The 27,674-nt window shown below is 34.1% G+C and overlaps 1 protein-coding gene across 1 annotated transcript in view; it reads right to left on the bottom strand.

Annotated features, from left to right (window-relative positions):
* Positions 1 to 27,674, bottom strand: part of LOC150092268 (kinesin-like protein KIF21A) — a 524,778-nt gene that overhangs the window by 327,674 nt on the left and 169,430 nt on the right. The window contains exons 11-12 of the mRNA XM_090415090.1: positions 20,702 to 20,903; positions 9,899 to 9,968 (exon numbers count right to left, since the gene is read on the bottom strand). Of these exons, the coding sequence (XP_090271216.1) occupies positions 9,899 to 9,968; positions 20,702 to 20,903 (272 nt within the window). The remainder of the gene's footprint in view (positions 1 to 9,898; positions 9,969 to 20,701; positions 20,904 to 27,674) is intronic.

Raw genomic sequence — 27,674 nt, 5'->3', positions numbered from 1 at the left:
TCTCTAGGGGTTACAGGGTCCCCTGAGAGAATATAGTAATCATCTCCAAAATTACCATAATGAAAGCTGAAATGAAGAGAACACAAGACTTCAAATATTATCATTGGTTTTCTATTATGTACCCTAAACAGATATACAAGATGCTATGACAGTACTATAAAATAAAGTGTATATTATTACTAATATCCTGTCAACAATGTTCCTCTAGTCTATCATTTGTCAGGACTACAACGTCAGATCTTTCCTGTATTCTAGAAAAGATCTGACATTGATCTGTCTTCTACTTGCATCAACCCACTTGGATCTTGGTCTTCTTCCTCTTGCCATCTTAGTATCAAACAACTGCTTTGCTAACCTTTCCTCTCCCATTCTGTTTAAGTGACCATACATCAGATTAACTCTGCTCAACATTCTTAAACATTAAGAATGTCCAGTTCCTTTCTAATATCGTTTTTAATATGATTCTGCCATCTGTTCACTTTCCTAATTTCTATTTAGAAGACCAAAAGAGAGATCTGAAATTATTGGATTCATGACAAATAAGACTGATTTGGAGAAAATCGGTGACACAGTAATAAACTTAAATTGTAAATCATAGTAGAGCTTCCACAATCCACTTTCCTCCCCGAAACTCAGAATTTTCATTCTACAAAACAGGCAAACCTGTACACCCACCTGTGGGTACATGTCAGGAATTTGATGATGATGAAAAATGAAAAACAGGCAAACTGACAGAGAAGAACAGAATCAATATCCAGAAATAAGTTATTACTTAAATAGATTAACAACATCTGTCTCTCTCTGATCTCATGTCTGAGATCTTTGCCATTTCCTTCTTCCCTGTGCTTCTGTTATCGTTTGTTACAGTTTAAGTCCAGTGATTCTTGATATTTGGTCAACATCTGTTGGGCATTTCCCTCTTTTTCATTTTCCACACAGTGTTTACTTTGGCTGATTTTTTCCAGACAGTTGCCTTCCCTTCTGCATATGTCCAAAATATTGCACAATTCTCTTGTCAATTATGTTTTATCAGTCTTGTGTGTATACATTCATTTCTTTGAAGATACTTTTGTTTTTCTGTCCAAGACACTCTTAACATTCTTCTCCAGCACCAGAGCTCAAATGCCTCAATTCTTTTTCTATCATCTTTTATCATCCAAGACTCAGAAGCATAGAGAAAAAAAAAAAAAAAAGGTTTCTACAAGCTTAATTTTGGTCTTTATGGATATGTGCCTGTCTTTCCAGATCTTAGTTAAATCAGTCATCACTTTCTTAGCTAGTGATATTCCAAGGGAGTTGAAATTGTCAATAATTTCAATTCCTTCTATATCTATCTCTTCTACTTTGTTTAAAATCATTATTTTGGTTTTATCTTTATTTATTTGTAAACCATGGCTTAAGCTTTCCCATTCTAATTGATTTAGGATGGACATTGACAGGATATTAGTAGTAATATACACTTAATGGTATGGCACTGTCATAGCATCCTCTATATCTGCTTGGGATACATAATAGGAATCCGATGATAATATTTGAAGTCTTGTGTACTCTTCATTTCAGCTTTCATTATGATAAAATTTTGGAGATGACTACTGTGTTTGAGTAATAACTAATTAAATCAAGATAATTGCCTAACGTATACTATACATTAAATAGAAAAAAAGAACTTAATCTTTCCAATATATCAACAAAGTTATATTGCCATCACAGGAAACAATGAACAAATTGATTGCAAGCAGGCACTACATAGAAGGAAAAAGATATGTCATCATCATCATACTCCTGACATATACCATCAAGGTGATGTACAGGATATTATGATAGTACACATGAAGCAGTTACATCATTATTAACTTCCTATTAACAATTTTCCTCCAAATTAATCCGTTATCTATAAAGATAACAGATTATTTACATTATCATCAGATCTTTATTTCTCTCTTCTAACACACTTTTACTGTATTAATCCACCTAGACTGATCTTTCACCCTCTGGGTCTTTTTCCTACCATCCTGACAAAGAACACTTATTTTGCTAAACCTTTCCTCACCAAAAAAAGTTAAAATTAGTTTTTTTGACTAACTTATCTCTCCTTTTATACAAATGTATTCAGTTGAATTCCTACCATGCCAGCTTTGATAATTCTTTTGTCTATTTCCATGTTTAATTTGCTATCTTTGCTAAAAATTGTGCCTAAATATCTGAAATATTTTGCTTGTTCTATGGGTTCTTCATTTAGGGTTGCAGTCAATGTTTCTGCATATTCATTGTCTATTTTATTGTCGATTTTCACACCCAATTTATTAAAGAAGTTATTCAATCTAGTCAGGGAATCCTGTAGACTTGTACTTTTTTTTTTTTTTTTGAGGTGCATAACATTATCTGTATTCAGATTAGCATCTTAATCTTTGTAAAGATCTCACATATATGTTTTGCTTGTTATGTTCATTTCGTTATATACAACGAATGAGGAATTCATTGGCGAGAAATATGCTTTGATATAAGTATATAAAATTATATATATAACATGTTTGCATTTAGTAATGCAATTATATGTGTTAGTATTATCAAAACTACCACATGGCAGTTTTGATAATACTAACCATGTAGTTAAGTGAAAGCATAACAAAAAGAAATTTAAATGTTATTAGTAGTAAACTTGCTTACTATATATTGTAACCCTTAGAGAACAATACAGAAGATATGTTGTTTGTACATTATATGTTAACCTATGCTGTTTACTGTTGAGTTTATATGCCAAACACGTGCAGCATGCAGTTGATGTAATAACAGTAGCCATGTTATCACCAGAGTTATGTTTTCAATCTTGGTAATGGATATGAACATTAGTTGTTTTTAGAACAGCTGGTAACAGGACCACTAGACAGTAAAGAAGAGGCAAGCAGGGAAGGAGAGCTGGAAAGCTATAATTAGTTATGAAGTTCTCTAATCTCGGAAAAGTTTTATAAGCATCTTTATTTACTCTCCAAGGATACGTAACTGTAAAGTTAATAACTGAAGGGCAGTATGATATATCAAGCCTTTATGTATGAGAACATTTTATGGATAATGAAAAGCAAGTATTATACTCCAAGGAGCGATATGGAATCTGCAGTAAAATTCGTTTTATTGGAAATGCATTTGGGACTGCTCAATTAACGTATTCCTGTTATGTGTAGAAAGGCTTATTTATGCGTTCTTCATACATGTTGTTTAATTTTGACAGTATATATATCAGAACACAGAATTATAAGTAAATAATTATTTATCGACTTATTGCTGATATTTCGCTGGTGTTATAACCAGCATCATCAGAGCACAAAGACACAGTAATTCTGTGTTCTGATATATACCGTCAAAATTAAACAACATGTACGATGAACACAAACTTCTACGTTTGAGGATTCTTCACGGAGACTATATCGTACGCAAGACACAACAATATAGTAAGTGGAAGTTAAAATTGGCATGGCAACTGAACTGGTTAGCCTTCTTAAAGAAGTGCTGAGACACCAATTTAATACCTAACTGTGTGAAAATTAAAAATAAGTTCCACTCGGCCAAAGCCCAGCGTATTTATAAACAAGCAAGTGTAGCGCTCTTACGAGAACAGATTAAGGCCACTCACCTTGAGTTATCAAAATTAAATTAAACCATCAACATGCTACGTGAACTACTATGTAATATTTTAAACACAGAACTATGGGAGATCTTAGACAACATCACAGAAGCAACAGCTAGAAAAGAATTAATCATAGTCAAAAACCGGCACCAAAAAAAGTTTGAAAATCTCCAATAATGCAGTGCTACACAACGACTGCAATTACAACAAGATCACATCATTGTGAATTTATCATCGTTCACCTTAATCAAAGAAGCCATTAGTGCTTTAAGTCGGGGGCACAATTTTGCCATTACTCCCAAACAAGTTCCAAAAGCCGAAATAATGGCATCCATCAAACAGGGAATATACATCTTGCCTCCAGCAATAGCCAATAACAAAAGTTTAGATGTGGCCAACATACTAATCAAGTCTAACCCTCCCAGAAATAATATCCCACATAAGGAAATCATTGCTCTAAAAGAGCAATGATTTATTGCTCAGTTACATAACAATAACCACATTATCATAACGAAAGCAGACAAAGGGAACGCAACCATGGTAATGGACACAACAGAATATGAAAACAAAATACACACACACTTTTACAAGATCAGTCAACACATACAAAATTATAGATTGCAATTCCACAACACACAAAAGAATAAGGTGCGTAAATTACTGAAGAAAAAAGCCACTTCCTGATCAAAAGAAACAAACACAAGCCCCCTCCACATTAAAACACCCAGGATATATGGAGCACCAAAAATTCACAAACAAGGTACACCCTTACGCCCTATCGTAGACAGTATAAATAGTCCCATACAAACTGGCTAGACATTTAGCCAAGCTACTAGCCACGCTCACAAACAATTCTCTCTCCTTTGTCAAAATTTCTGCCCACCTAAAAAGTATTTTAGAACACCATACCTTAAAAAGCTCAGACTTAATGGTGAGCTTTGATATCACCTCACTTTTCACAAATGTATCACTAATTGAAACCCTTAATCTGCTAAAGTCACACTTTCCCCCTGATATATTTGAACTATTTAAATTCACAATACATGCAGGATATTTCACATGGAAAGGGAAAATATACAATTAGACGAGACAGCTATGGGCCCCCTTTTCTCCCCCCTTAGCCAATTTTTACGTAGAACACCTGGAAAAACTAGCTACCAATACAGCCACTCTGAAACCAACACTTTGGTTACGATGTACTTGCTATTTGGCCATATGGCCCAGGCACATTGAATACATTCTTAGTGCATTTAAATAGCCAACATCCAAAAATCCACTTTACAATGGAACTGGAAGCTAATAACTGTCTGCCCTAATTGGATACACTAATCACACTTCTTCCAGATGGTTGAAGTTCCTTATCATTCTCAGTTTTTAGAAAACCCACACATACAGGGAGATATTTACACAAACGATCACACCATCACCCTTCTCAACAGTATGGTATCTTAAAAACGCTAACTCACAGAGTGAGTTAGCATTTTTGGAGCAATCTGTTCCAATGACAATGCTCTTGCTGCTGAAGTAGCTCACTTATGCCACACCTTCTTGGCCAGTGGCTATAATCCCCATAAGGTAAACAAAATACTAAATCTCCTAAGAAACCCCTCCCACTATCCACCACAGAGAACTACAACAAAACAGTTACCATCGAATACATTAAAGGTACATTGGAAAAGATATCTAGAATTCTTAATAAACATCAACTACGCACTGTATTCAGACAGTGTGTCAAATTAGCAACTCTCATCTGTTCACCCCCAAGGACAGCATCCCTCCATTATCACATCCAGGAGTCTACAAAGTACCCTGCTCGTGTGATCAAGCCTACTATGGTCTAACAGGAAGAACTGTGGACATCCGCATCAGTGAACATAAAAGATACATCTGGCACTATCACTATGGCAAAGTCAGGCCTAGCAGATCATACTTTGGATACCCCTGCACACAGGATCAATTGGAAGAAAACAAGAGTACTGCACAGAAGCTTTACAAGTCAGAGAAATTGTTCAACAGAAGCCTTAAAACATACATACTCTGAATCTCAACAAATATGGCTGTATAAATTTGCCTAAGATTTAGAAGATAGTCATCTTAAGACATAACTAGGACTAGTTTAGCCTGCTTTCAGACTAAACTAGTCCTAGAGTACAAAAACTAAACTAGTCCCTTTGTTAAACCATGTTGTTATAGTCTCGTGTACTGTGACAAACTGCTTTTTGTGCTCTGAAGATGTTGGTTATAACACCAGCGAAATATCAGCAATAAGTCAATAAATAATTATTTACTTTCTGTGTTCTGATATATACTGTCAAAATTAAACAAAATGTATTCCTGTTGTTTAAGCGATTATTCTTCATGCATACGCTTCAGAAAAATGCATTAAGGAAACTATAAGACATATTCAAGTGAGATCAAGGAATTTTAGAGATAAGATAGAATGAATGAGTAGAAAATAAATATGGGAAGATATTTAGGACAATGATAAAACACATTGCAAAGGAAATTCCATATGGCCAAATGAAACTACAGAACTTTTGCAATGCTATGTTCAGTTTGTTTTATAGTACAGTCTTCTATTCTGCCATTTTCTGTCCACTGCTGGACGAAGGCCTCCTCAGTTCTTTCCACCTTTCTCTGTTCTTATAGTATGGTATTTAATGTTATTTCCTTAGTGCTAAATAATGCTAAAGTGAAAAAAGATTATTGAGCACATACAGAGTAATTCTTAGACTGGCCATTTAATTGAAATGAAAATGAATCTGAAAAAGTTCTTTTCAAGCGTTCCTTCAACGATTGTTCTTAACTTTTTCTCAATACGACTAAATAAATTCTACCAGGAACACTCAGGAGGGTTATTATCCTGTAATTTTCACATTGTTTTTATTTCCCTTTTTATAGATGGGAACTAAGACAGCTCTACTCCAATAATCCAGAATTTGATCCTCTGACCAGGCCTTCTAAATTATGCAATGTAGCCACTGTAAAATTTTTATACCTTCATGTTTGAGTATTTCTGGTTAAATATCAGGCTCCAGCTGCTTTTCTATATGTCAGCTTTTTAATGTCATTTTCTTCGTCAATTCTTGACATGTATTCCTGTTCCTTCTGCTACCTTGCTGTTACTGCTTGTTTCATTTAGCAGTCTTTCAAAGTAATTTCTCCAAGCATCTAGAATATCTTCTATCTTCAGTTTTCATGTCACCTTTAAAATCTGTTTTTTTTTTAACACTATTTTCCCTATTTCTAAGCTTTTTCAATAGCCTCCAGAATATTTTTGCGCCTTTGATATTTATTTTCTACATTCTTACCAAAATATTCCCATGGCTTTTGTTTAGCTAGTTTTAAACAGTGTTTTACATTCTTACATTTTCCTCTGTATTCTTTAAGATCACATGCTGACTTACTTGCCGGGAATTTTTGATACACTTTCTTCTTTTCCTGACCTCTAACTTGGAGTTCTGATTTTTCTGTTCTTCCAGTAAATCTTGCTATGCCTCACTGGCTGAATTAAGTTTTCTTCATGGGTTTGCCAACAAATTTCCAAGGTTTGGTTCTTGTTTTCAATCTCCATTTTTTTTTTCTTGAATAATATTTATGTATTTGTCTACAGTTCACTTCTGAAAGCTGCTCAACTATGATTCATTTTAAACCTTTCTTACACTCTTCAATATGGAATCCAATTTTATCCCTTAAGACTAAATGATGATCACTTCCAACTGTAAATCTTCTGTATACTCTGTGTCCTGAGCAAGTGGAAAAACTTCAGGACTGGGCAACTCATATATTGAGGCTAATGACTTCACATCACTTGCCTTAGTATCCCATAATGCAAAGCATATATCCTTACAGACATGTATAATGCTATGCATTATGGGAAGGATCACTATCCAGATTGGTTTCTATCTTTATTGAGATCTCATCAGTGGGAGCCAGACCCAGAAATGATACCAAAGTTGAAGTAATGCAGAAGTCATATTTCGATAACCAAAAGGTTTCACACCTTATTACTAAAATACTCTGGATTAGAGATAAAGTCATTAGCCTTTATATATGAGTTTCCCAGTTGTGAAGTTACTTCACTTTAAGTGTAAGCAAACAAAGTTTGCTTACATTTAAAGGATTAAACCTAGAATGTAATTTCTTGGCATCTTCAATTGAAAGTATAACGAAATGGTAAAACTTTCAACAAGTGGGAACACATTGCTATCAGCAATTACATAGTCAATGTGATTTTTCTTATTTTTTGCATCATTTTTCTCCATGTGAATTTGTGCTTATTTTAATATTGAAGCATAATGCTGATAATAACTAGTCCTTGTCCTGAACAGAAATCCAGCAGGTAATTACTTTGCTCTTTTCTCCAAATTTTCCCAAAATATTTCTATATGATGTCTAGAAATTATTTCTTACTCTGCTGTTTAGATCTCCAATAATTACCAACTTTATCTTTTCCATTTTGTCAGCTACCATCCCTAGTGCCTCAAAAAATTGGCTTCTTCATTAGTAGAACCTTCTGTAAGACCACAGCCATAAATAAGTTTAAAGGTAAGTTCAAAAGTCTTAAATAGTATTCCCTAGTGGGTTTGGTGTTCCTCCCTGTTGATATGATGTTCTCAGAATGAGTGCTACCCAGATTTGATGCATGTCATACAACCAAATTTGTTGAGGTTCAGGTAGTTTCTTAAGTTGAGGCAAGTTCATAGAAAAGTTTTTCATATTTTAATTTCTTTCTCTGGAGTGAGGTAGATTTTTCCATCTTGTGGTGCATGTCCAAGGCATGATCAGCAAGCCTTGATTGACTGCAGTAGAACAAGATGTAGTGTCTTTTTAGTGATTCTGATGTTGGCCAAACACATAGGATACTCTAGTAGGAAACTGCCTGAAACCTGGGAAGTATTTATCCTGAGGACTTCAGCTCAATAGCTTAGAAACCAATCCGAGCTCAGAAGGGAACTCTATTTAGGACTTTAGACTTATCTTTGTTGTTCTGCTTCAGTCATACTTACCCAATGTAGTGCCTGTGTGCACATATTTTGTTTCCTGATGACAATATAACCTTGCCAAAATATTTTTTCTAATTAATAATATATAATACATGTCAATTTTCTTAAATAATACAATTATGAATAATTGTATTACGATGTATAAGCCTTACCACCAGATTATGGGAATAAGAATTAATCACCCCATTCCATGGGATTTGGTTTTTGAACACTTAAATGATGTGGTATGGTTTTATGCATTAATGAAAAACAGAAATAATCATGGTATTATGTACATTCCTTGAGGGTATATTTATAACAATAATCAGTTACACTTATTAATGCTAATCAACTCTTAAGATTTATTGGAGAGATCATATACCACAGTTAGCTGCAGTGGAGCACCCAGATGGGAGGGGGGGCACCCCAAAAGAAAAAGGGGAAAAAACACTACTAGGAAATTTTCCAAAAATCTTTTCCTAATTTTTTTTTTTTTTTTTAATTTATGTTATGTTGCATCTTCCATTTCTATACCACTTATGAATTAGCGGTCACATAAGGTGGGAATACCCATAGCACTCGAGAATCACAGCTGCTGTGAATGCAAGGCGAATGAAGTAGTGCTCAGGCGGACCGAGCGCTGCTTCGTTTGTCCAAGCCAGGCCAGAGGAGATCATGGGTATCATGTATTGGCAATCACTGCAGATGTCGTCATAGGTCGTATGCAATGTGTAGTGCGTATTCTCAAATCATCTACTCAACTCGCCCCCCCCCCCCCCCAAAGTTAAATCTTGAGTGCTCAGCCCTCCCCAAGATTAAATCCTGAGTGCACCACTGGTTAGCCGTACCACATTATTAGCTTGTATAGTCAATTATTTTGAAAAGTTATGTAATGCTATTTTATGCATGATAGCTAGAACCATTAATTCGTGTAACAAATGCTACATAACTGTCATACTGAGCACTCATTAAGTAAATACATTATCAATATGACAACAGATAACAAAGTTAATGAAATTAGCAACTTTCAAAGAACTGTGAACAACTGAATATGATCTGAGTATTTTATTCTTATTTAGTTTCATCAGTCAATAGACGAGTAAAATCCATGAAGGGAAAAAAAAAAATCAAAAATCTAGAGAAATTTAATTCAGCCATTTTTTAAATTCATTATACACATACCCTCTAAAATGTACAATGTAGAGATATAAATCAACGATTAGAATCAGACAGCAAGGGGTGGTTTAATTCAAGAACTGCAAGTTTAAAAGTAAAATTAATTGAAACATACCTCAATTCTTCAATTTCTTTAAGATATCCCTGAATTAATTCTGTTATATCAGACTTTGAACTCTCCCCACCTGCAGCCACAAAATAATTAGCAGAGGTTAGTTAAGCTCAATTTAAAAAGTATATCCAGGTATACAAATATTTTCAAGCTTTGTTTCATACAATTAATCAGATTAGACAAAAGCCATGGTGGTTAATCTTGTATTCATTGTTTTTAATAGAATTATAGAATTTGTTAGAAGCAAAAAGCACTTAGCATCTCCCCAGCTGAAGAAAGCAGCACGAAACTTATTTGAAATGAATTTTCAAGGAATACAGAGGGTTATGTAAAATTAAGAAATTCTTTACTTGTTAATAAAAGCTAAAGGGATATCCACACTGCATAAGATACATTATATATTTAATAAAATTATTCAATTAAGAGATAATTTTATTAAATATTGCTTCTGCTTGAATAACTCATATATCACTAAGTTTCCATCAAGACTTCATTGGATTTCTTTGGAAGCTTCATTGTGTTTTAAATTTTTGCTATTGTTATGGATAGCATTTTCACTGTAAGAGAGAAGGTAAATTACACACAATTGAGACATGTATATAAACTACTTTCCCATTCATAATCATGGATTATTTGCTAATTTAAACAACTTTTTTTTCCCAGAACTCCTAATCTAATTGCATCTGGAGCAATAAAGAGTATTATATTAGAAAATTCTACTCTACAATTTTCACACTTTGCTGGCTTCTAGTTTCCCAGTTGGTATTAAGTATTCTAAACAAGCTACTGTTCCTAGAATTTCTGGTCATTAGTCGAGGGAGGCTGCTCTAGAGAATGGAAAACAGCTGAGAGGAAAAGAAAGAAGTTTCAACATTTTATACAAGGCTGGTCTGAAATGTTTTCTGCCTTGACCATAGATGACAACACTATCAGCAAGATTTTTTTTTCCTAAGTTGGTACATTTGTTATAAGCATTCATGTGAAACTGCAAGTCATTCTATCAAGTAGTTTGTTTTACATACAGCTATCTGAAGCAAAAGTTGTCTGTATCCCTTGAAATGGATAAAATTGAGTATCGGTTATAAAATTCTTTGTAAAAGAAGGTTTAATGCCAAAAGAAATTCATTCGAAGTTAATAAAAGTGTATGGGTACTCTTCTCCTTCATTTTCGACAATTAAGAAATCGGCTACTGAGTTTAAACATGGCAGTAACAGCCTTGAAGATGATCCACGTGAAGGACGTCCAAAAAAGTGTAACACCACCGGAAATCATTGATCAAGTGCATAATATGGTATTGGATGACTGGCAAATCAAAGTGCATGAAACTGCTGAGACTATACACATTTCAAAAGAATGTGTAGGATATATTTTGCATGAAGAATTGTAAATGAAAAAGCTTTGCGCAAGATGGGTGCCACACTTGCTCACAGTAGATCAAATACACAATCGCATGAAAATCTCTGAACAATGCTTGGAGCGTTTTAACAAGAATAAAACTGATTTTGTGCATTGATTTATTACTATGGATGAGACTTGGATTCACCTTTACACACCAGAATTCAAACAGCAGTCAAAACAGTGGACAGAAGCTGGTTGGTTCTGTGCCAAAGAAGACAAAGTCAGTTCCATCAGCAGGAAAGGTCATAGCATCAGTGTTTTGGGATGCAAAAGGCATTTTGTTTATTTAATTATCTTGAAAAGGGTAAAACAATAACTGGGGAATATTATTCTGATCTTTTAACCAGACTAGATGAAAAAATTCATGAGAAAAGACCTGATTTGCAGAAGAAAAAAAAATCATCTTTCATCATGACAATGCACCTTCCCACAAAGATATTTCGGGAATAGGAAAATTAAGGGATCTGCACTCTGAATTGTTGGAACTTCCACCCTATTCCCCAGATTTGGCTCCCTCTGACCTCTATCTCTTCCCAAAATTAAAACTCTTCTGCGTTGGTCAGCATTTTTCTTCGAATCTAGAGGTGATTGCAGTTGTAGAGGAGTATTTTGCATATCTTACTGAGAACCACTACAGGGATGGGATAATTGCTCTGGAGCATTGTTGGAATAAATGTATCAGTCTTAATGGAGATTATGTTGAAAAATAAAAATAATTTTGAAATTATAGATTCGTTTTTTCATTGTTAGGCCGAGAACTTTTCAGACCACCCTCCTAAGTAACACCACCTGGTGAAGACAGGACAAACATTCAGAGAGCTGCTGAAAGATAAGTTATAATTTTATATTTGGTGATAAAGAGTTTGTCAATTAAACTACTTTGTTATGTGATAGCTGTGATTGATAGACAGTGTTTGTTTGAATTCAAATTTTGTATTAATTAAATTTGTGTGTATGTGTGAGAGAGAGAGACTGACTTTGATAGTGAACAAAATGTCAGTGAGACAGATCAGTGCAAAAGACAAATATGGTAAGGTGTTACAAATGCAATATTTATGCTTTGGGAGATTTGAAGATATCTATATAGAGATAAGTGTTACATGCATATGGACTGTGAGGTGGCACATTCAAAGGCAGATTAGGATAACAAGAATGTAGCTATGGTTGATAGTATGGTAGTCTTAACTACAACCCACAGACATACAAATTCACTCATCATTTGTAGCTTCAGTATTATCGCCCTTTTTATGAAATGGTAATGAAGACTTGCCCTGCTCCAAAGGACTGCAAGTCTCTTGTTAAACAGGTATGCCACTGATGCTGCTAACTCCATGAAGAATTCCTTTAAGACAAAGGAATTAGGATGACAGCATTAGGACGACAACAAAGATGTTGTCGTCCTAATGCTAATTAAATTTACTGAAACTTTACTTAAATCCTCATCATTTTCCCATAATCGTTCCTTCTTTTACTTACCACATATTAGAAGAACTAGGATTATTGCTTTGACTGACTGGACAATTTCTACTCATATTGCACTTTTGCTATCCTCAACAATTGGTGAACTCAGGAAGTTACAGAGGGTTATGGAAAAGAAGTGGGTACATCAAAATCTTCTAGCAAGTAAACCAAGCATGTGCTTTATGAGAATATACAGAAAAATAAATAGAGGCAACATGTAAAAGAAGCTAACTCATGTGAAAATTTTGATAAGAATTTAAAAAATAAATATCAGGAAGATGGTAAAACATTCTAAATGCTATTGGAAGTACTTAGAGGAAGTTATGATATCATGAAAACAGAAGATAAATATTCTAGATATTTTGATTATTTAATCTGAAAAATTGCTAAATGAAACAAGAAGTGATAGAACAGTGATAAAAAATATATATTCTTAAACAATCCATCAAAAACACCTTAAATGCAAAAAAAAAAGCAACTGGAGTAGATATGGACCAGAAATGCTCATATATGGAGCTGTAAAAGCTTTACAGTTGCTGCACAGTAAAACTCTAAAAATCATGGTAATCTAGAAACCATGGTCAGAAGGTTGAATTATGATTCAAGCAGTGGTGATATCATAAGTACCCATTTATAAAAAGATAAAAAAAAAATTTATTTATCTCTTGAGTGTTCTAGATAAAATTATGTAAATATACCTGAGAACAGTCTAAGAATTGTGGAAAAGAAACTTGAAAAATGATCTGGGTTCAGGACAAAGATTATGAGGATCAGATTTTCACTTCAAGACAAATAGTCAAGAAATCAGTAATATAACAAGAATCTGCATTTAAGTTTTGTAAAGCGGAAAAAGGCAAATGACAAGATACGAAGAGAAAAGCTCTTCAAATGCTACAGTTATATGGTATAAATCTGACATTATATTGACCAATACAGTCTTTATCTGAGTTGTAAGTTTGTATTAGAATTATTATTATTACCCCCAAGACCTCATGGAGTCAAAGACTCATCTGGGAGGTCCTTTTATCACACACACACATCTCATCATACTGTGTCTTAACACTCAAACTCCTTGCAGACACCACACTCTCAGGCAAGACATTCCAGTCATTCACAACTCTGCACAAAAAAAACCTGCCTCTCAACTCCCCTACTCACACCCTCTTTATACAGTTTCCAGGGATGACCTCTGGTTCTCCCACTATTCTCTGTAGAACTTCTCCACCATTGATCCTATAACAACCCCTTACCAACTTGTAGGTCTCTATCATATCTCCCCTCTTCCTCCTGTCCACCAGACTCTGCAAATTACATCTTCTCAATCTTTCCTCATACTCAACATTACAGAGGTCAGAAATTACTTTAGTCAAAAGACATTTCGGTGATTACACCACTTTTTTTTTATTATTCAGTTATATAAAACACTGAAATAATAGTTCCCGACAAGCTTCGTAAATCGTAGGATTTACTATGGGTCTCTTTCCTGGTAAAAAGTGCACCTGCTTTACTAAACTTTCCTTCCCCATTCTAATAACTACGATTTACGAAACTTGTCGGGAACTATTATTTCAGTGTTTTATATAACTGAATAATAAAAAAAAAATGTGGTGTAATCACCGAAATATGTCTTTTGAACCAATTAACCACAGAAGTTTACGCCTGCAATTACAAACTTACAGCGAGTACTTTAGTCAGTCGCCTTTGGACCCTTTCCAACATCTCTTCATCCTTCTGAAAACCCGGTGACCAAATCTAGGCACAATAGTCCATGTGTGGCCTATTTGAAGAAGGTACAGAAATCTTTATTTTATGAAGAAGACATTAGACTGTTAAATACTGTACAAGTCTGTAGAATTTCCTAAATTAATTGAATTACTAATGTAATAAATTTGGTATGAAAATTAAAAAGAATATGAAAATATGTAGGAACACTGAAATCAGGACATTTATAAACCTATATAACAAGTAAAACATTTTAGCTATTATCCATAATTTTAAGTGACGATGCCAAAAACCTGGAAACAGACAACAGAATTAGCAAAGCTGGGGCACTAGGGAGTCAACTTAATAAATTTATACAGAATAAGAGAAATCAGTTGAAATACTTTAGCTGTAAGTTGAAATAAATTAGCTGTATACAAGACAGTGTTCAAACCAATTTTAACTTATGGATTTGAGAACTGGACTACAAATTACTCAGTTGAGCAAGGACTAGAACCACAGATATGAGAGTTGTGATAAATAAAAATAAATTAGAGGAGTGAACAAATGGCATCAATGGCAGAACATTAAAAATTATTATACAGAATGGGGAAGGAAAGTTTAGTAAAGCAGGTGCACTTTTTACCTGGAAAGAGACCCATAGGAAACCATATCTAGATGGACTGATTCAGGAAGAATTGCTTCAAAAGATCAAAATATGATATGACAATATTGGAGATAAATTGATTTGGAGATAAATTATCAATAGGAAATTTTCAATGGTGTAATCTTTTCATAAAGCATTACTGTCAATAATACCTTGTACATCCCTTTTAAGGTACATATCATGAATTTGATGATGACCCACCCAGTCACCTTCTAGGTCTGCTATTTGTACTTCTCCTATAACTGGTTATTACACTTGATCTTTTGCAGTCTCCATAAATCTTTATTTTCCAGATTACCTCTTGAATCTCTTTATTCATCCATTTTACTCCTACATCATTTAGTCTTTTCGCTTTTCAGAATACACCAAGACACTGCTAGTATTAAATGTCTCTTGATCAGCGGACAAGCAGCATCTGTCTCCTCTTCCTTAAATTCCTTTGTCCATGCTATGTAGCTCTAAGATGTTGCCTAAGTTTTTCATTATCACTGGTCCTACATATATCCTTTCTTCATACAAGTTCTTATATGACTGGCTACAACACAGGTGATCATATCATAGTCACTTGCCAAATGGAGGAATATTGGACACCCCCCTCTGAAATGATCAGATCAATGACTCAATGTGTGTCTTGCTAGATACTGCCTAAGATAGTTGTTCCTCAAGATTCAATAAATTTGTTTTCCTTATTATAAGATGTTATCCTTCCATTCCAATCAATATTACCACTATTTACATCACCCTTCATTTATTCACTAATCCAATTTGCCTATACATTTCAATGTCTTGCCCTCCGCCATACTGCTTCAAAACCAACGATATAATTTTCTTGTATCTCACTATTTGCAGTTTCTAGCATAAATTACTATCAATTTTTAATCCCAAGTAAGTTATTACACTGACTTTTTCTATTTTCCCACAGTTGCAATTTGAATTTGTCCTGCAATTCCAATCATGCAAAATTAATTGTGCAGTGAAGTTCATTTTGCCAGTTGTATTTTGCAAGTTAAAATTTACATATTTAGTTTTTGAGATATTCAGACCGAGTTTGTTTGACTGGAACCAATTTGTTATCTTCAAAAGATAACAAATTGGTTCCAGTCAAATTCACGATGATTTTCATGAACTTAAATATAAAAAAGGTATTAAATCTCTCTAAGGTTTCCGCCTGGTCTCTGAGGATGAACCAATAAATTTGAAATAGCTGTCAGGTTAGTGAAACTTTATCAAAATGGACCAATAGGAGGTGAATATACATGCTGGATAGCAGTTGTCGCCTATTAGGTCCGGCTAGGGCAACTTGTAAATGCCGGCGAATGTACTCCCGTAAATTCTCTGGTCAAATTTCATACGAAACTTTTATAGTTTCTGTATTCGGCTTTGAAATAATGCTGGATTTAATATCCACTTAATTTTTTATAAATTTTGCATCACTGAATTGAAGCCTTTGGCTCTTTATTTTAGTAAATGAACTTAATGTTTTATAACAGGACAGATCAGTATATAATACAATCATTACTGGACTTATACATTCTTTAGAGGCTAATGCTATTGAAAATTCCATATTCATCATCCCTATGTATCAATTGCCTTCCAAAGGTGCTCAAAAACTTGGTGATCTGTCACATCCAATAATTAACTGCATCAGCTCTCCTACTTACTATATATTAGCTAAATAGCTTTTGAACATTCTTCAAAAACTCACTGCTAAAACCAACTCTTCTATCAGAAACAGTTTCGACTAGAAAATTTGATGTGGTTTCTCAATTTAAAATCATTCAAAAAAGACTTTGCAGTTTTTGCAAGATGGTCTTCCTAATGATGTTAATTTATTTAAGATTACCATCAATGCAGGATACTTCAACTTGGCAGAATAAATTGTATCAGTAAATAGAAGAAAAAACTATGAGCAGTCCTATCTCTTCTGTATTGGCTGATTACTTCATGGATATTTTTCCCCTCTCATCCTTTTATCTGGCTACTTGTGATTATGTCTTTGCAGTCTCTGGTCCCCATTCAGAAACAGAATTACTTATTTACTTATTTTTGGACAGAATAAACGCCTTGTACACCCACATGAAGTTCACTACTGAACGTGAGTCTAATGCCTTTCCTTTCTGGATACCATCATAATCTGCAATGAATTTTCCATTTACAGGAAATCTTCCTTAACTGGCAAGTATATCCATCCAGATTCACATCATGTCTAGTACACGGTGCATGTACAATTTGTTACTTGTCAGGAAAAGTAACAGATTAATTTAGAAAAAGTTGTTAGATGCATAACAAGGCTTATTTCGGTCCTCCAAAAATATACTTAGAATTTTCTATTTATTTCACTCTCCATTCCTAAGTATAATTTACAGTTCTTCAATCAAATATTAAAATTCTTTACTTCTATACTTCCTGTCCACCCGCTGTCCTAATGTACCATATATTGACAATAACATTGATGATGGTAAACTAAGAGGAGCGATAGTAAATGGTGATGTGGAGACCTGAGTGATGACTAAAATAAACTAGCAGAATCTTCTCTTCCATCTAAGACGGGTTGAGTCTTCTCTTGAGCAGGATTTTCCAGTCTTCTCTATTCCTTGATGTTCTAAAAAGATCCTTATATGTTCTGCATCCCGAGATGTTCTTTATTAATTTCAGCCAGGTAATTCTTGGTCTTCCAGGTCTTCTTTTTTCAGTTGGAAAAGTATTGATTAGGACATTAGGAAGTCTGTCTGCGTCCATGCGTACAGTGTGGCCAAACCATCTCAGTTGTTGTTTTCTAATTTTTTCTATTATTGTCTTTATATACACCAATTCTTGTCTGACTGTGCTGTTTGTTTTCTTTTCTATCGAACTTGTTCCATTTATTTTTCTTAAGCATTTCATTTCAAATGCCAGCAGTTTTTTCTCCTCTCTTTTCTTAATTGTCCATGCTTCTGCTCCATAGATGACTGTTGGTATAATTATTGCTTCATATAATTTGATTTTGGCTTGCTTAGATATCTTGTTTGTTTTCCAGATTTTCTGTAATTTTCCCCATAGTGGTCCATCCTATCGCTATTCTGTGTGATTGTTTTGAGTTCATCTATTGTTTCTGTTAGTTTGGATCAAAGATATATGAAGTTGTCTACTTGTTCTATTTGTTCTCCATTTAGGGTGGCCGAGATAGTAGTTCTGTTCCTCCCTATTTTCACTTTTGTTCTTTTGTACATTTATTGTCATGTCATATGTTTTACATGTTTCGTTTAACTTATCAACCTTTGTAGTTCATATGGGGTTCTTGCAATAAGGACGAGATCATCTGCATATTTGATATTATTTGTTTAAACCATTGACATTGATTCCACGTTCATTGTCTATTGCCTTCTTTACAACTTTGTATAGATATATGTTGAATAGGCATGGGAATCATGGGCATCCTTGCATTACTCCTTTTAGTATCTCTATGAGTTCTGTTGTGAGTGTGTCCTTTTTAATTATTGCATTTGTCTTAGAGTAATATTTTATGAGAAACTGTATTATATATTCGTCTATTGCTTTTTCTAGAATTTTAAGAAGGATTTCTCTGTTGATGCTATCAAACGCTTGTTTAAAGTCCCAAAACAACAATATAGTTCTTTATGGTCTTCCCAGCTGAGTTCTGCTAGTTGGTGCAATGTGAAAATTTGGTCCATTGTTGAATAGTTTCTTGGAAACCAGCTTGTTCTATGCCTATCATTTCTTCATAGGTGTTTTTTAATCTATTTTGTATAATTTTTATGAATATTTTATAGGTGTGAGAGAGTAAATTGATTGGTCTGTAATTTCTGCAGTCTCTTTTGTCTCCTTTCTTGTATATTGGGATGATCTTTCCAGTTCTCCAGTCATCTGGAATCTCTACTGCTTGTAGTATTTTATTGAATAGGGTTGTTAAATATTCTATTGATGTGCTGCCTCCATATAACCACAGTAGGGATAGTATCAATGCCTGGTGCTTATTGTTTTTCATCTATTTTATTGCATATCTAACTTTGTAAAATTTTTGGGTGGTCGTTATTTTCTTCTATTGTTGGCATTGTAGTTTTCTTTCCTTGGTGAAAGATAGTCTTAAAATGGTTTGATCAGATTTTTCTTATATCTTCAATATTCCCGGTTTCAGTCATCTTGTTGTTTATCATTGTTACTGCTTTTGCTGAGAAATCCTTTGTAGTTTCTCTTATAGTGTCATGGAAAACTTTTAGGTTGTTTTGTTGGTATTCTTCTTGGCATTTCTTAGCTTTTTCTTCTAACCATTTTTCTTTGGCTTTTTTGCATAGGTTATCAACTTTATTTTTTAGTGCTTTGTATTTTTCTCTATTCTCTTCATTGTTTTGTTGGTTTACAAGTATCCTGGCCTCTCTTTTCTCTTCTATTGTAGCTATGATTTCTTGGGTTATCCACTGTTTGTTTATTTTGGGTTTGGTACCTAGAGTGTCTTTTGCAATTGATAACACTGTTTCTTTTCCTTCTTCCCAGTATTTTCCGCTGTTCTGGAAGATGGAGGGTTTTAATTTCAAGCACATCTATTCTAAAAATCGACTTCTGCTTGAGCTGTCTTTTAGTTTTGATAGGTTGTTTTCTTCTTTTCTGATATTGTTTTTCCTGTTGAATTTTATCTTCACTTTGGCAGTTAATATTTCTTAGTGTTAAAATCAAAGCTTCTTAATGTTCGTACATTATTTACTGATCTTTTCCATTGTTTATGATTCGCTATACTGTTAGTATAGGGAATAGTAAATGACTGCCAGTTTAAAGTGAAAAAGTGTAAGGTGATACACTTAGGGAAGAAGAGATCTAAAGCTGTGTATTATACTGATGGAACTAAACTGCAAGAAACTGATAAAGCTAGGGACTTGGGGGGGGGGGGGTGATTATGGACAGGGAGTTTAGAGGGCAAATTGCGAAGGCAGCCAAAATAGCACAACAGATTAATGGTTGTTGAAGAACACACAAACGGGGATAGAGAACAATAATTGTTCCCACTCATCTGGGCTGCATATGCACTACTGTGGGCAGACTGGTCATCACTTGGATTCAGTGAGGATGAGGTGACAGAGGATCCAAAGGTGAAAATGAAAACCTGTGCAATTGAAACTAGCTGATAGGCAAAAAAGAGGAGACTTGATAGAAACATACGAGTTATCAAAAGGGGTTTAATAAAATTGACATCAAAAACTTTTTTTCAGTACATGGCAGGGAGGGGGAGAGAGAGAATGGTGTAAGAGTGTGATCATAAAGGGTGTCAGGACTATAATTTTTGCTCGGAGGATGGTGAATAAGTTGCCAGAAGGGACTGCAAGTGTTTCATCAGCAGAAGAGTTTAAGGAAAGGTATCATGTGAATAATGGATCTCCTGTGATGAGTCTTCTGACTCCATGGAGATACCTGTATAATAATAATATTGAAATATAAAATTATTAAAATATGATAGAAATTCAAACTACATTTAATAAATTCATTTGCATTATTTTAAGACATTTTAAACCCTTAATACATGACAAGGTAACAATGAACATTTCCTTCACTTATAAAATTTAGATACAAATGCACAAATAACATTTACCTTCCTTACTTTCAGAAATAATCCATGCTCCTGTTGTTTTTTCTGCTAACAGTTCTGTTACTCTTATTGTTTGATGCTCAATTGTTTCTTGCAAAGCTTTTATTCTTGTTCTCAGATTGTTATTTTCAGTCTGTAGCATGGTATTTTCATGAAACATGTCATTCACTTGTTCTGTTCCATCTTCTCCAATAATCCGCTTACCCTTTAATATGAATTAAGTCTAATTTAGTTTTATTGTCTTAAGAACTGGTAAAGGAAAAGGCAATTTAAAAGTCAAGTTTCATTAATTTATGATGATTATCTAGACTTAATTAACAATAAGCATTCTGTTATAAATACAGAAAAAACAAGAGCAGTTAGATCTCACAGAACTATAAGCTACTGCTTCAAACTATATAAATTCAAATTATATGCCTATTTTTTTTTTTTTTTTTTTTTTTTTTTTTTTTTTTTTTTTTTTACACAAAGTTACCAATTATGTTAGTACACATGATACTAACATAATATGGTATGATAATAGTATGGAAACTATATTTTTTAACTCTTTTTCTGTGTGGATGCAGCTGAAAAGATTAATGCACATGAAAAGACCCTGTATTCAATGGTTAATGTGAGAAATTTTACTAGCCCTTTCCTCAACTCCTCCTGTAATCAACTCAACTCCAAATGCTCTCCAAAATTTCTCCATCACATCAGAAATAAGTAACCAAATTTGGGCATAATAATCTGTGTGTGATCTGACCAATGCCTTATGTCAACACCACCTTCTTATCTCTACTTCTCACAGTACAATGCACTGTGTGGTTTTCTCAACACTTGCAACGCGTCCTCTGAACATTACATCACAGAAAATCATCTAATTCCAAATTTCACCCACCTCCTGAAGCAATTTACTAATACAGTTAATATTTTTGTATGCTAAAGTGTAACACCTTGCATTTGAGAATGCAAAATGAGTGACTGTCTTTTAGTAAACTTCAAATTAAATTTAACTAAATTATTAATGAAGCTGAATTTTACATTTAACTGCTAGGATCAGCATTCTGCTTGATGATGCAAACCAATCTACATTTACATACTTTTTTTTTAACATTCATATTTACCCAAGTAGGAAAATGCAGCATGATGGTTCAAGCAACTGATCTACATGTGCCAATTTAAATATCTGTACATTTATATTAGCAGAAATAAATATACTTTATCTAGTCTGCTGACAAGAACTCAAACAGTGAAAGAACTACTTCACTTTAAATGCCACAATGCTGGGAAGGATAGAGTAGGAAGTGGACAAAGGCTTGACAAAAACTTGTAAAAGGCAGGTGAACACTACTTAGGTTTACTACTGGTGATGAATTTTTGCTCTTATTAGACATCATGTGACTTATGAAAAAAGTGCATTCTTGTAAAATGAAGTAGGCCAAGAGATACTTCAAAATACATCTTCACAGCAATGTGTGATTCTGTTGAGTTGTATTTCAAATCTATAGATAACATCTGTTACCAGGATTTAAATAGGTTTTGCAGTCTAGAATATAGTATTGTTTCATCATGAAGGTATTTTTTTGATCATAAATTAGTATAATAATAATATTTGGTTGCAGATCAAGTGTTGATCAATTTTATCATTAAACTGAACCAACTAGTTTTGCCACACTTTAACTGTTGGCATCTTCAGGGTACATTATAAGTTGAAACAATCTCACAATTATGCGTAACTGCAAAACTGACAAAATTAACTGTAAAAAACTGACTAGAATAATTACAAATAGGATAGTATCGAACATGAGTGAGACACGTATCGCATGTACAATGTAAGCTAGCTGTTGCTAAGGAACTTTCTGTAGTTTGTATTAAGTTCATTTCTTCCATTTTTAAAGTTCTGATTAGAGTTTTCCCATATCTCTGGGAGTATTAGGCCTTGATTTCTGTTAAGGTTGGCAGTAGAACAGGTGACTGTGGCTGCTTCTTTGAAAATTCTTGAATGGTAATCTTCCTCTATATAAGGAGAACAGCTTTTGTCCCACTTGATGACATGGTTAGTTGTAGAGAAATGAGATGATAGGCCAGAAATATCCTGTCTGTTGTTTCTGACATAGCCAATGTGTTCCTTTTGCCTGATTTTGAGGCTTCTCGAAGTCTTTCTGATGTAACTAGAGCCACAAGCACATGGAATATTATAAACTCCAGCATATTTATAGAAAGGATGGTTGTCTTTTGGAGATCTTAGTAGTTTACGAATAGATTCTATTGGTATAAATGTTACTCTTATTTTGTGTTGTTTGAGGAGGCTGGCGAGCTTGTTGGAGATGCCACTTACAAACGGAATTGCAATCGTAACCTATTTAATTATTCTAGTCAGTTTTTTTACAGTTAATTTTGTCAGTTTTGCAGTTACGCATAATTGTGAGATTGTTTCAACTTATAATGTACCCTGAAGATGCCAACAGTTAAAGTGTGGCGAAACTAGTTGGTTCAGTTTAATAATAAAATTGATCAACACTTGATCTGCAACCAAATATTATTATTATAGCATTGTTTCATTACCCAATGCAAACATTAAATTGATTTGAAACAGTGAGTCGCATGATGTTATACATAAAGCAATACAAAGGTATAACTGAGGAAGCACTGCATTATTAGTTATTCATTAACTATATAAATAAAAAACTTTAATGTTGTGTGATTTGAATAAGACTGTCCTATGTTAGATAGTGAGAGGCAGTCATTCCGATTTAAGTTTGGACAGTGAAGTCAAGCCTCAGCACTATTTTCTTTAAAATGTTCAAATTTATAGCGACACAGATGAAGTAAGCATCTTTCAGACCACATGATATTGCAGTCCATATCTATTCTGTGCTAAGCCAGAGTTCTCTTATTTCCTGTTACTGATGTAAGACTGGTGTTCTTATATTCACTTTGCCACTGAGCATCCAGTTTTTTTTTTTGTCTGAAATAAGAATGATGACAGCCACATAGAACTTAGACACCAAGAAGGGCCAGACGAGAGTGTTTATCTTTGGAAGATGGAAACCACGATGATATTTTCAAAGGACCATAGGAAGATATTGTTTGCAGATGATGGAAGCTTGGAAGTAATATTGCTGGTGTTTTGACTATAAGAGGATTTGAAAAAACTGGATGGATGGGTATATGAAGGATGTCAATGTAATGCAACTAAATTATTAACATCTGACCTCAATGGAATCCGAGACTTATTGTGGGAGTTACATACTATTGCACACAATGCTCATCAACCGTGCCTTAAAATGATTCAAATGTGTCTACATTCACAACACACTCAGGCAATGCATTCCACTCCCCCAACCACTCTCCATGCATTTCTTTAATGCATTTCTTTCAGAAAAAGGAGGCCTTATACAATGGCATTACCTCTCTATTTCTGCATGTCAGGGTCCTCTGCATCGTTGCCATTATCCAATGTGACATCTTCAGAACTTGTTAACTTCTCCAAAAAACAAATCCTCACCAATGATGCTACCTGGTGTATATAAAGTGCCATGTTCTTGTAACTGATCTTACTATGGACACACAAGAAGAGCTATAAATAAACGTATCTCTGAACTTCAAGACCACATCCGTCTTATTAAACCTCACAAATCTGGCCTTGCACAACATGGGATTAAAAATAACTTTTTACATAAATAACTTTGATAATTAAAATTTAAATGCATTCATTTTATAAATAATGTGATAGATTTATTTATTCATCATATGGGGTTTTCTCTCCTTTCTCCTTGTCCCTTAGGATGGATTGGGCCCACTTTATTAGGATTAAGTATATGACTGTAAATGTGTGTGTGGAGCTAGTTTGCCTGTTCTGAGGGACAAAACACCTGAGTTTCCAGGTGAAAAAACCCTCTACCTCTGTATGAGACTGGCTAACTCACCTTTAGTTGAAAGAGACCAGAATAAAGGTTCCTCATGTCTTGGATGGGAATCGAACCTAGGTCTTTCCGACCAAACAGCTTCGTCTATACTGACTGAGCTGCAGAGGCTCTATGTGAGCAATTAAAATTATAATGAATGCTGAGGATTTAATTATAAATATCATTTTTTTTCTCTGAAAAACTTGAGTTTCCAAAAATCCTTGCATATCTCACACCACAATTTTTTAACTTTAATTTTGAGGAAAAAATATATGTTATATTGAGTAAATATGGTACAATCATGAACATTTATATAAAGAAAATGCTGAAGCTTTACATCATAGACCCAATCTTAATTGGAACGACTGTCTTGCTATTCCAAAAGTCTAGAAACTGTTATCCTCAATTGTATAAAATAAATTTATCTGTTATATTTTAATTCAATTTACTTTTAATTACAGCCCAATAGGTGTTAATCCTTAACGCACTACTATATAGGTAGAAGGACCCCAATTTAAACATGCATGCTCATGTTTTTTTTTTTTTTAATTTAGTGCCTATTGTTTGTTAATTATAGTGATGATGTTTTATAATACACAAGACAAAATATTTACATATTAAAAAGTCAATTACTGTGGCATATGTGTGATTTTATAGTTATGAATACTCCACAGGTTTCACTACATAAAGTGATAGGACTGCTGCCTTAAAGCCTCTGAATTGGACTTCCTCCAAATTTAAGCTTATACAAGAAATAGGGTATGGATGGCATTTCCTCCAACTTAAGATGGTATGCTTATATTCAGTTGCCAGAGCCCCTTTAGTGACAACAGGTCATACTACAAGAAGGTAGGACTGATTGTTGGTCGAGAGACGCTGTGTTGGGCACATCTTCAACCCTTATGGCTTGTAATGTTAATATTTATCAACTGATTATCTCTACCAAGTCCTAAGCTTGATTGTGAGTAGCTCAGACTAACCAGCATTCACACCTGCCTGGTTAGCTCAAGCCAACGGCAACAGTGGATTCGAAACGCAAGCTGCTGATCAGAGAGCATGGATGTTTTGTGAATGCCTGGAAGCAGTGGCAGATGATTTAATCTCCTTGCTGAGGAGATAAAATCATCTGTTTATTAGAGGCATGAAGTGGCTCAAATGAGTTTCAATTAAATTTCTAGAGCTGGGTTACAGAACTATTAGCCCACCCATAGTACTAATGTATTATAGGATTACAACCCTTTTTTGTGGATAGGATGCACATAAAAATCGTTGTCCCTACGAGTTCAGCAGAAAAATAGAGTAGTAGTGAAATGGATGTAGAAGGAATATCGTCAAAAAAATGGTGATATGAGCTATGAAATATATAAAATAAGTAATGTAAGGAAAAATGCACTCAATCTCATGCAACCCATTCACTGCTAAGCAAAAAATTAGCTCACACCCTTACTAACCCTACTCTTACAGTTTTCAAGTGACTCTTGTTCTCTCTCTCTCTCTCTTTCTCAGCTCTTTTCATATACTCAAAAATTTCTTCCGAATGTATCTTATCAAATCCTTTTAATGACTTACTTCTACCATTCTATCCTATCTCCTCTTTACTGCCTATCAACCAATTTTTAAGTCCAATCCTCAATATATCCTCATAAATTCTACAAACAGGACACCATCTTATCACCAACCTTTAAAATCTCTCTATCAATTCCTCATCCTCAGAAAACCCACATCACCATGACCAAATCTGAGCAGAGCAGTCTAGATATGGGCATATTGGTGCCTTATAAAAAAAAAAGATACTTCCTTATCCTTACTTGTTGGTGTGTTTCTCCACTTCTGCAGTATGTCCCCCTATCCTCTTGTACACCATCTCCAAATCTCAGTGCTTAATAAATTTCCTCTCATAATCTGATTTTGCTTTTCTATGTCAGCCACTCCTCCAGCCAATAATGTTTACAAGCTTACACATAACATTTCTCCTTATATACTTTCTACATTTTTTTATGCAGCGCCTACTTAATAATGTTACTCATCCATTAACTTCCAGATTTATGCTCCTAATCTCTAGGATTTTGTAGATCTGGAAAAGGCATATGACAAGGTGCCAAGAGAGAAGCTATTCCAAACGCTATAGTTCTATGGTGTCAATGGGACATTATATCAAGCAATACTTGGTCTTTATTTGAGTTGTAAGTCAGCAGTTAGCATTGAAGTACAGGAAGGTAGTTTAATGTTAAATCTGGTCAGACAAGGATGTACATTATCCCCTCTTTATTCATTATATGGATCACATTATGAAGGAAAGTGGTATTAAACCTGATATCAAAATTGGAGATGTTCATCTCAGCTCTTTGCTTTATGCAGACGATGTTATACTTCTAAATAAATCCGCTACAAGATTCCCTGACTAAAGTGAATAACTGTTGTAATAGATATGGTATGAAGGTCAGCATTAAAAATACAAAGACAATGAAAATAGGCAGAAACATTGAAAATATCAACTGCATTGTGAATGGAGAACCTATAGAACAAATAAAAACATTTCAACTACTTGGGCATGATTTTTAGTGAAGATGGTAAATTAAATATGGAAATAGACAACAGAATCAACAAAGCTGGTATGGTAGGAAGTCAACTGAATAAATTTATATGGAATAAGAGCAATTATTCAAAACACTAAATTAGCTGTATACAAGATAGTGTTCAAACCAATTTTAACTTATTGATCTGAGAGAGCTAGGTTAGAAATAAAACACTTGACCAAAAACTAGAGACCACAGATATGATACTTCCTATCATATCTAATGTCCTGAGAAAGATTAGAAATGTAAACAGATGGCATCAGTGGCAATATCATATTAAAAAAGAGGATATTAGGAAAGAACTTAACATTGTTACCATCCAGGAATGTATTAGTAGAGCTAATCTCAGGTGTTATGGTCACTTAAACAGAATGGGGAAAGGAAAAATTAGCAAAAAAACAAGTGTTCTCTGCCAAGTTGGCAGGAAAAAGACTACAATACAGGTCGATTCGATTGATACAGTAAAAAGTGCCTTAGAAGATAGAAATATAAGATCTGATAATGTTGGAT

Source organism: Typopeltis vanoorti, chromosome 26 (genome assembly GCF_054136105.1).
Source record: "Typopeltis vanoorti isolate ZY-2024b chromosome 26, IOZ_Tvanoo_1.0, whole genome shotgun sequence".
NCBI classification, from domain to species: domain Eukaryota; kingdom Metazoa; phylum Arthropoda; class Arachnida; order Uropygi; family Thelyphonidae; genus Typopeltis; species Typopeltis vanoorti.
The sequence above is the reverse complement of the archived record's forward strand: the minus strand, read 5'-3'. Positions and strand labels throughout refer to the sequence as shown.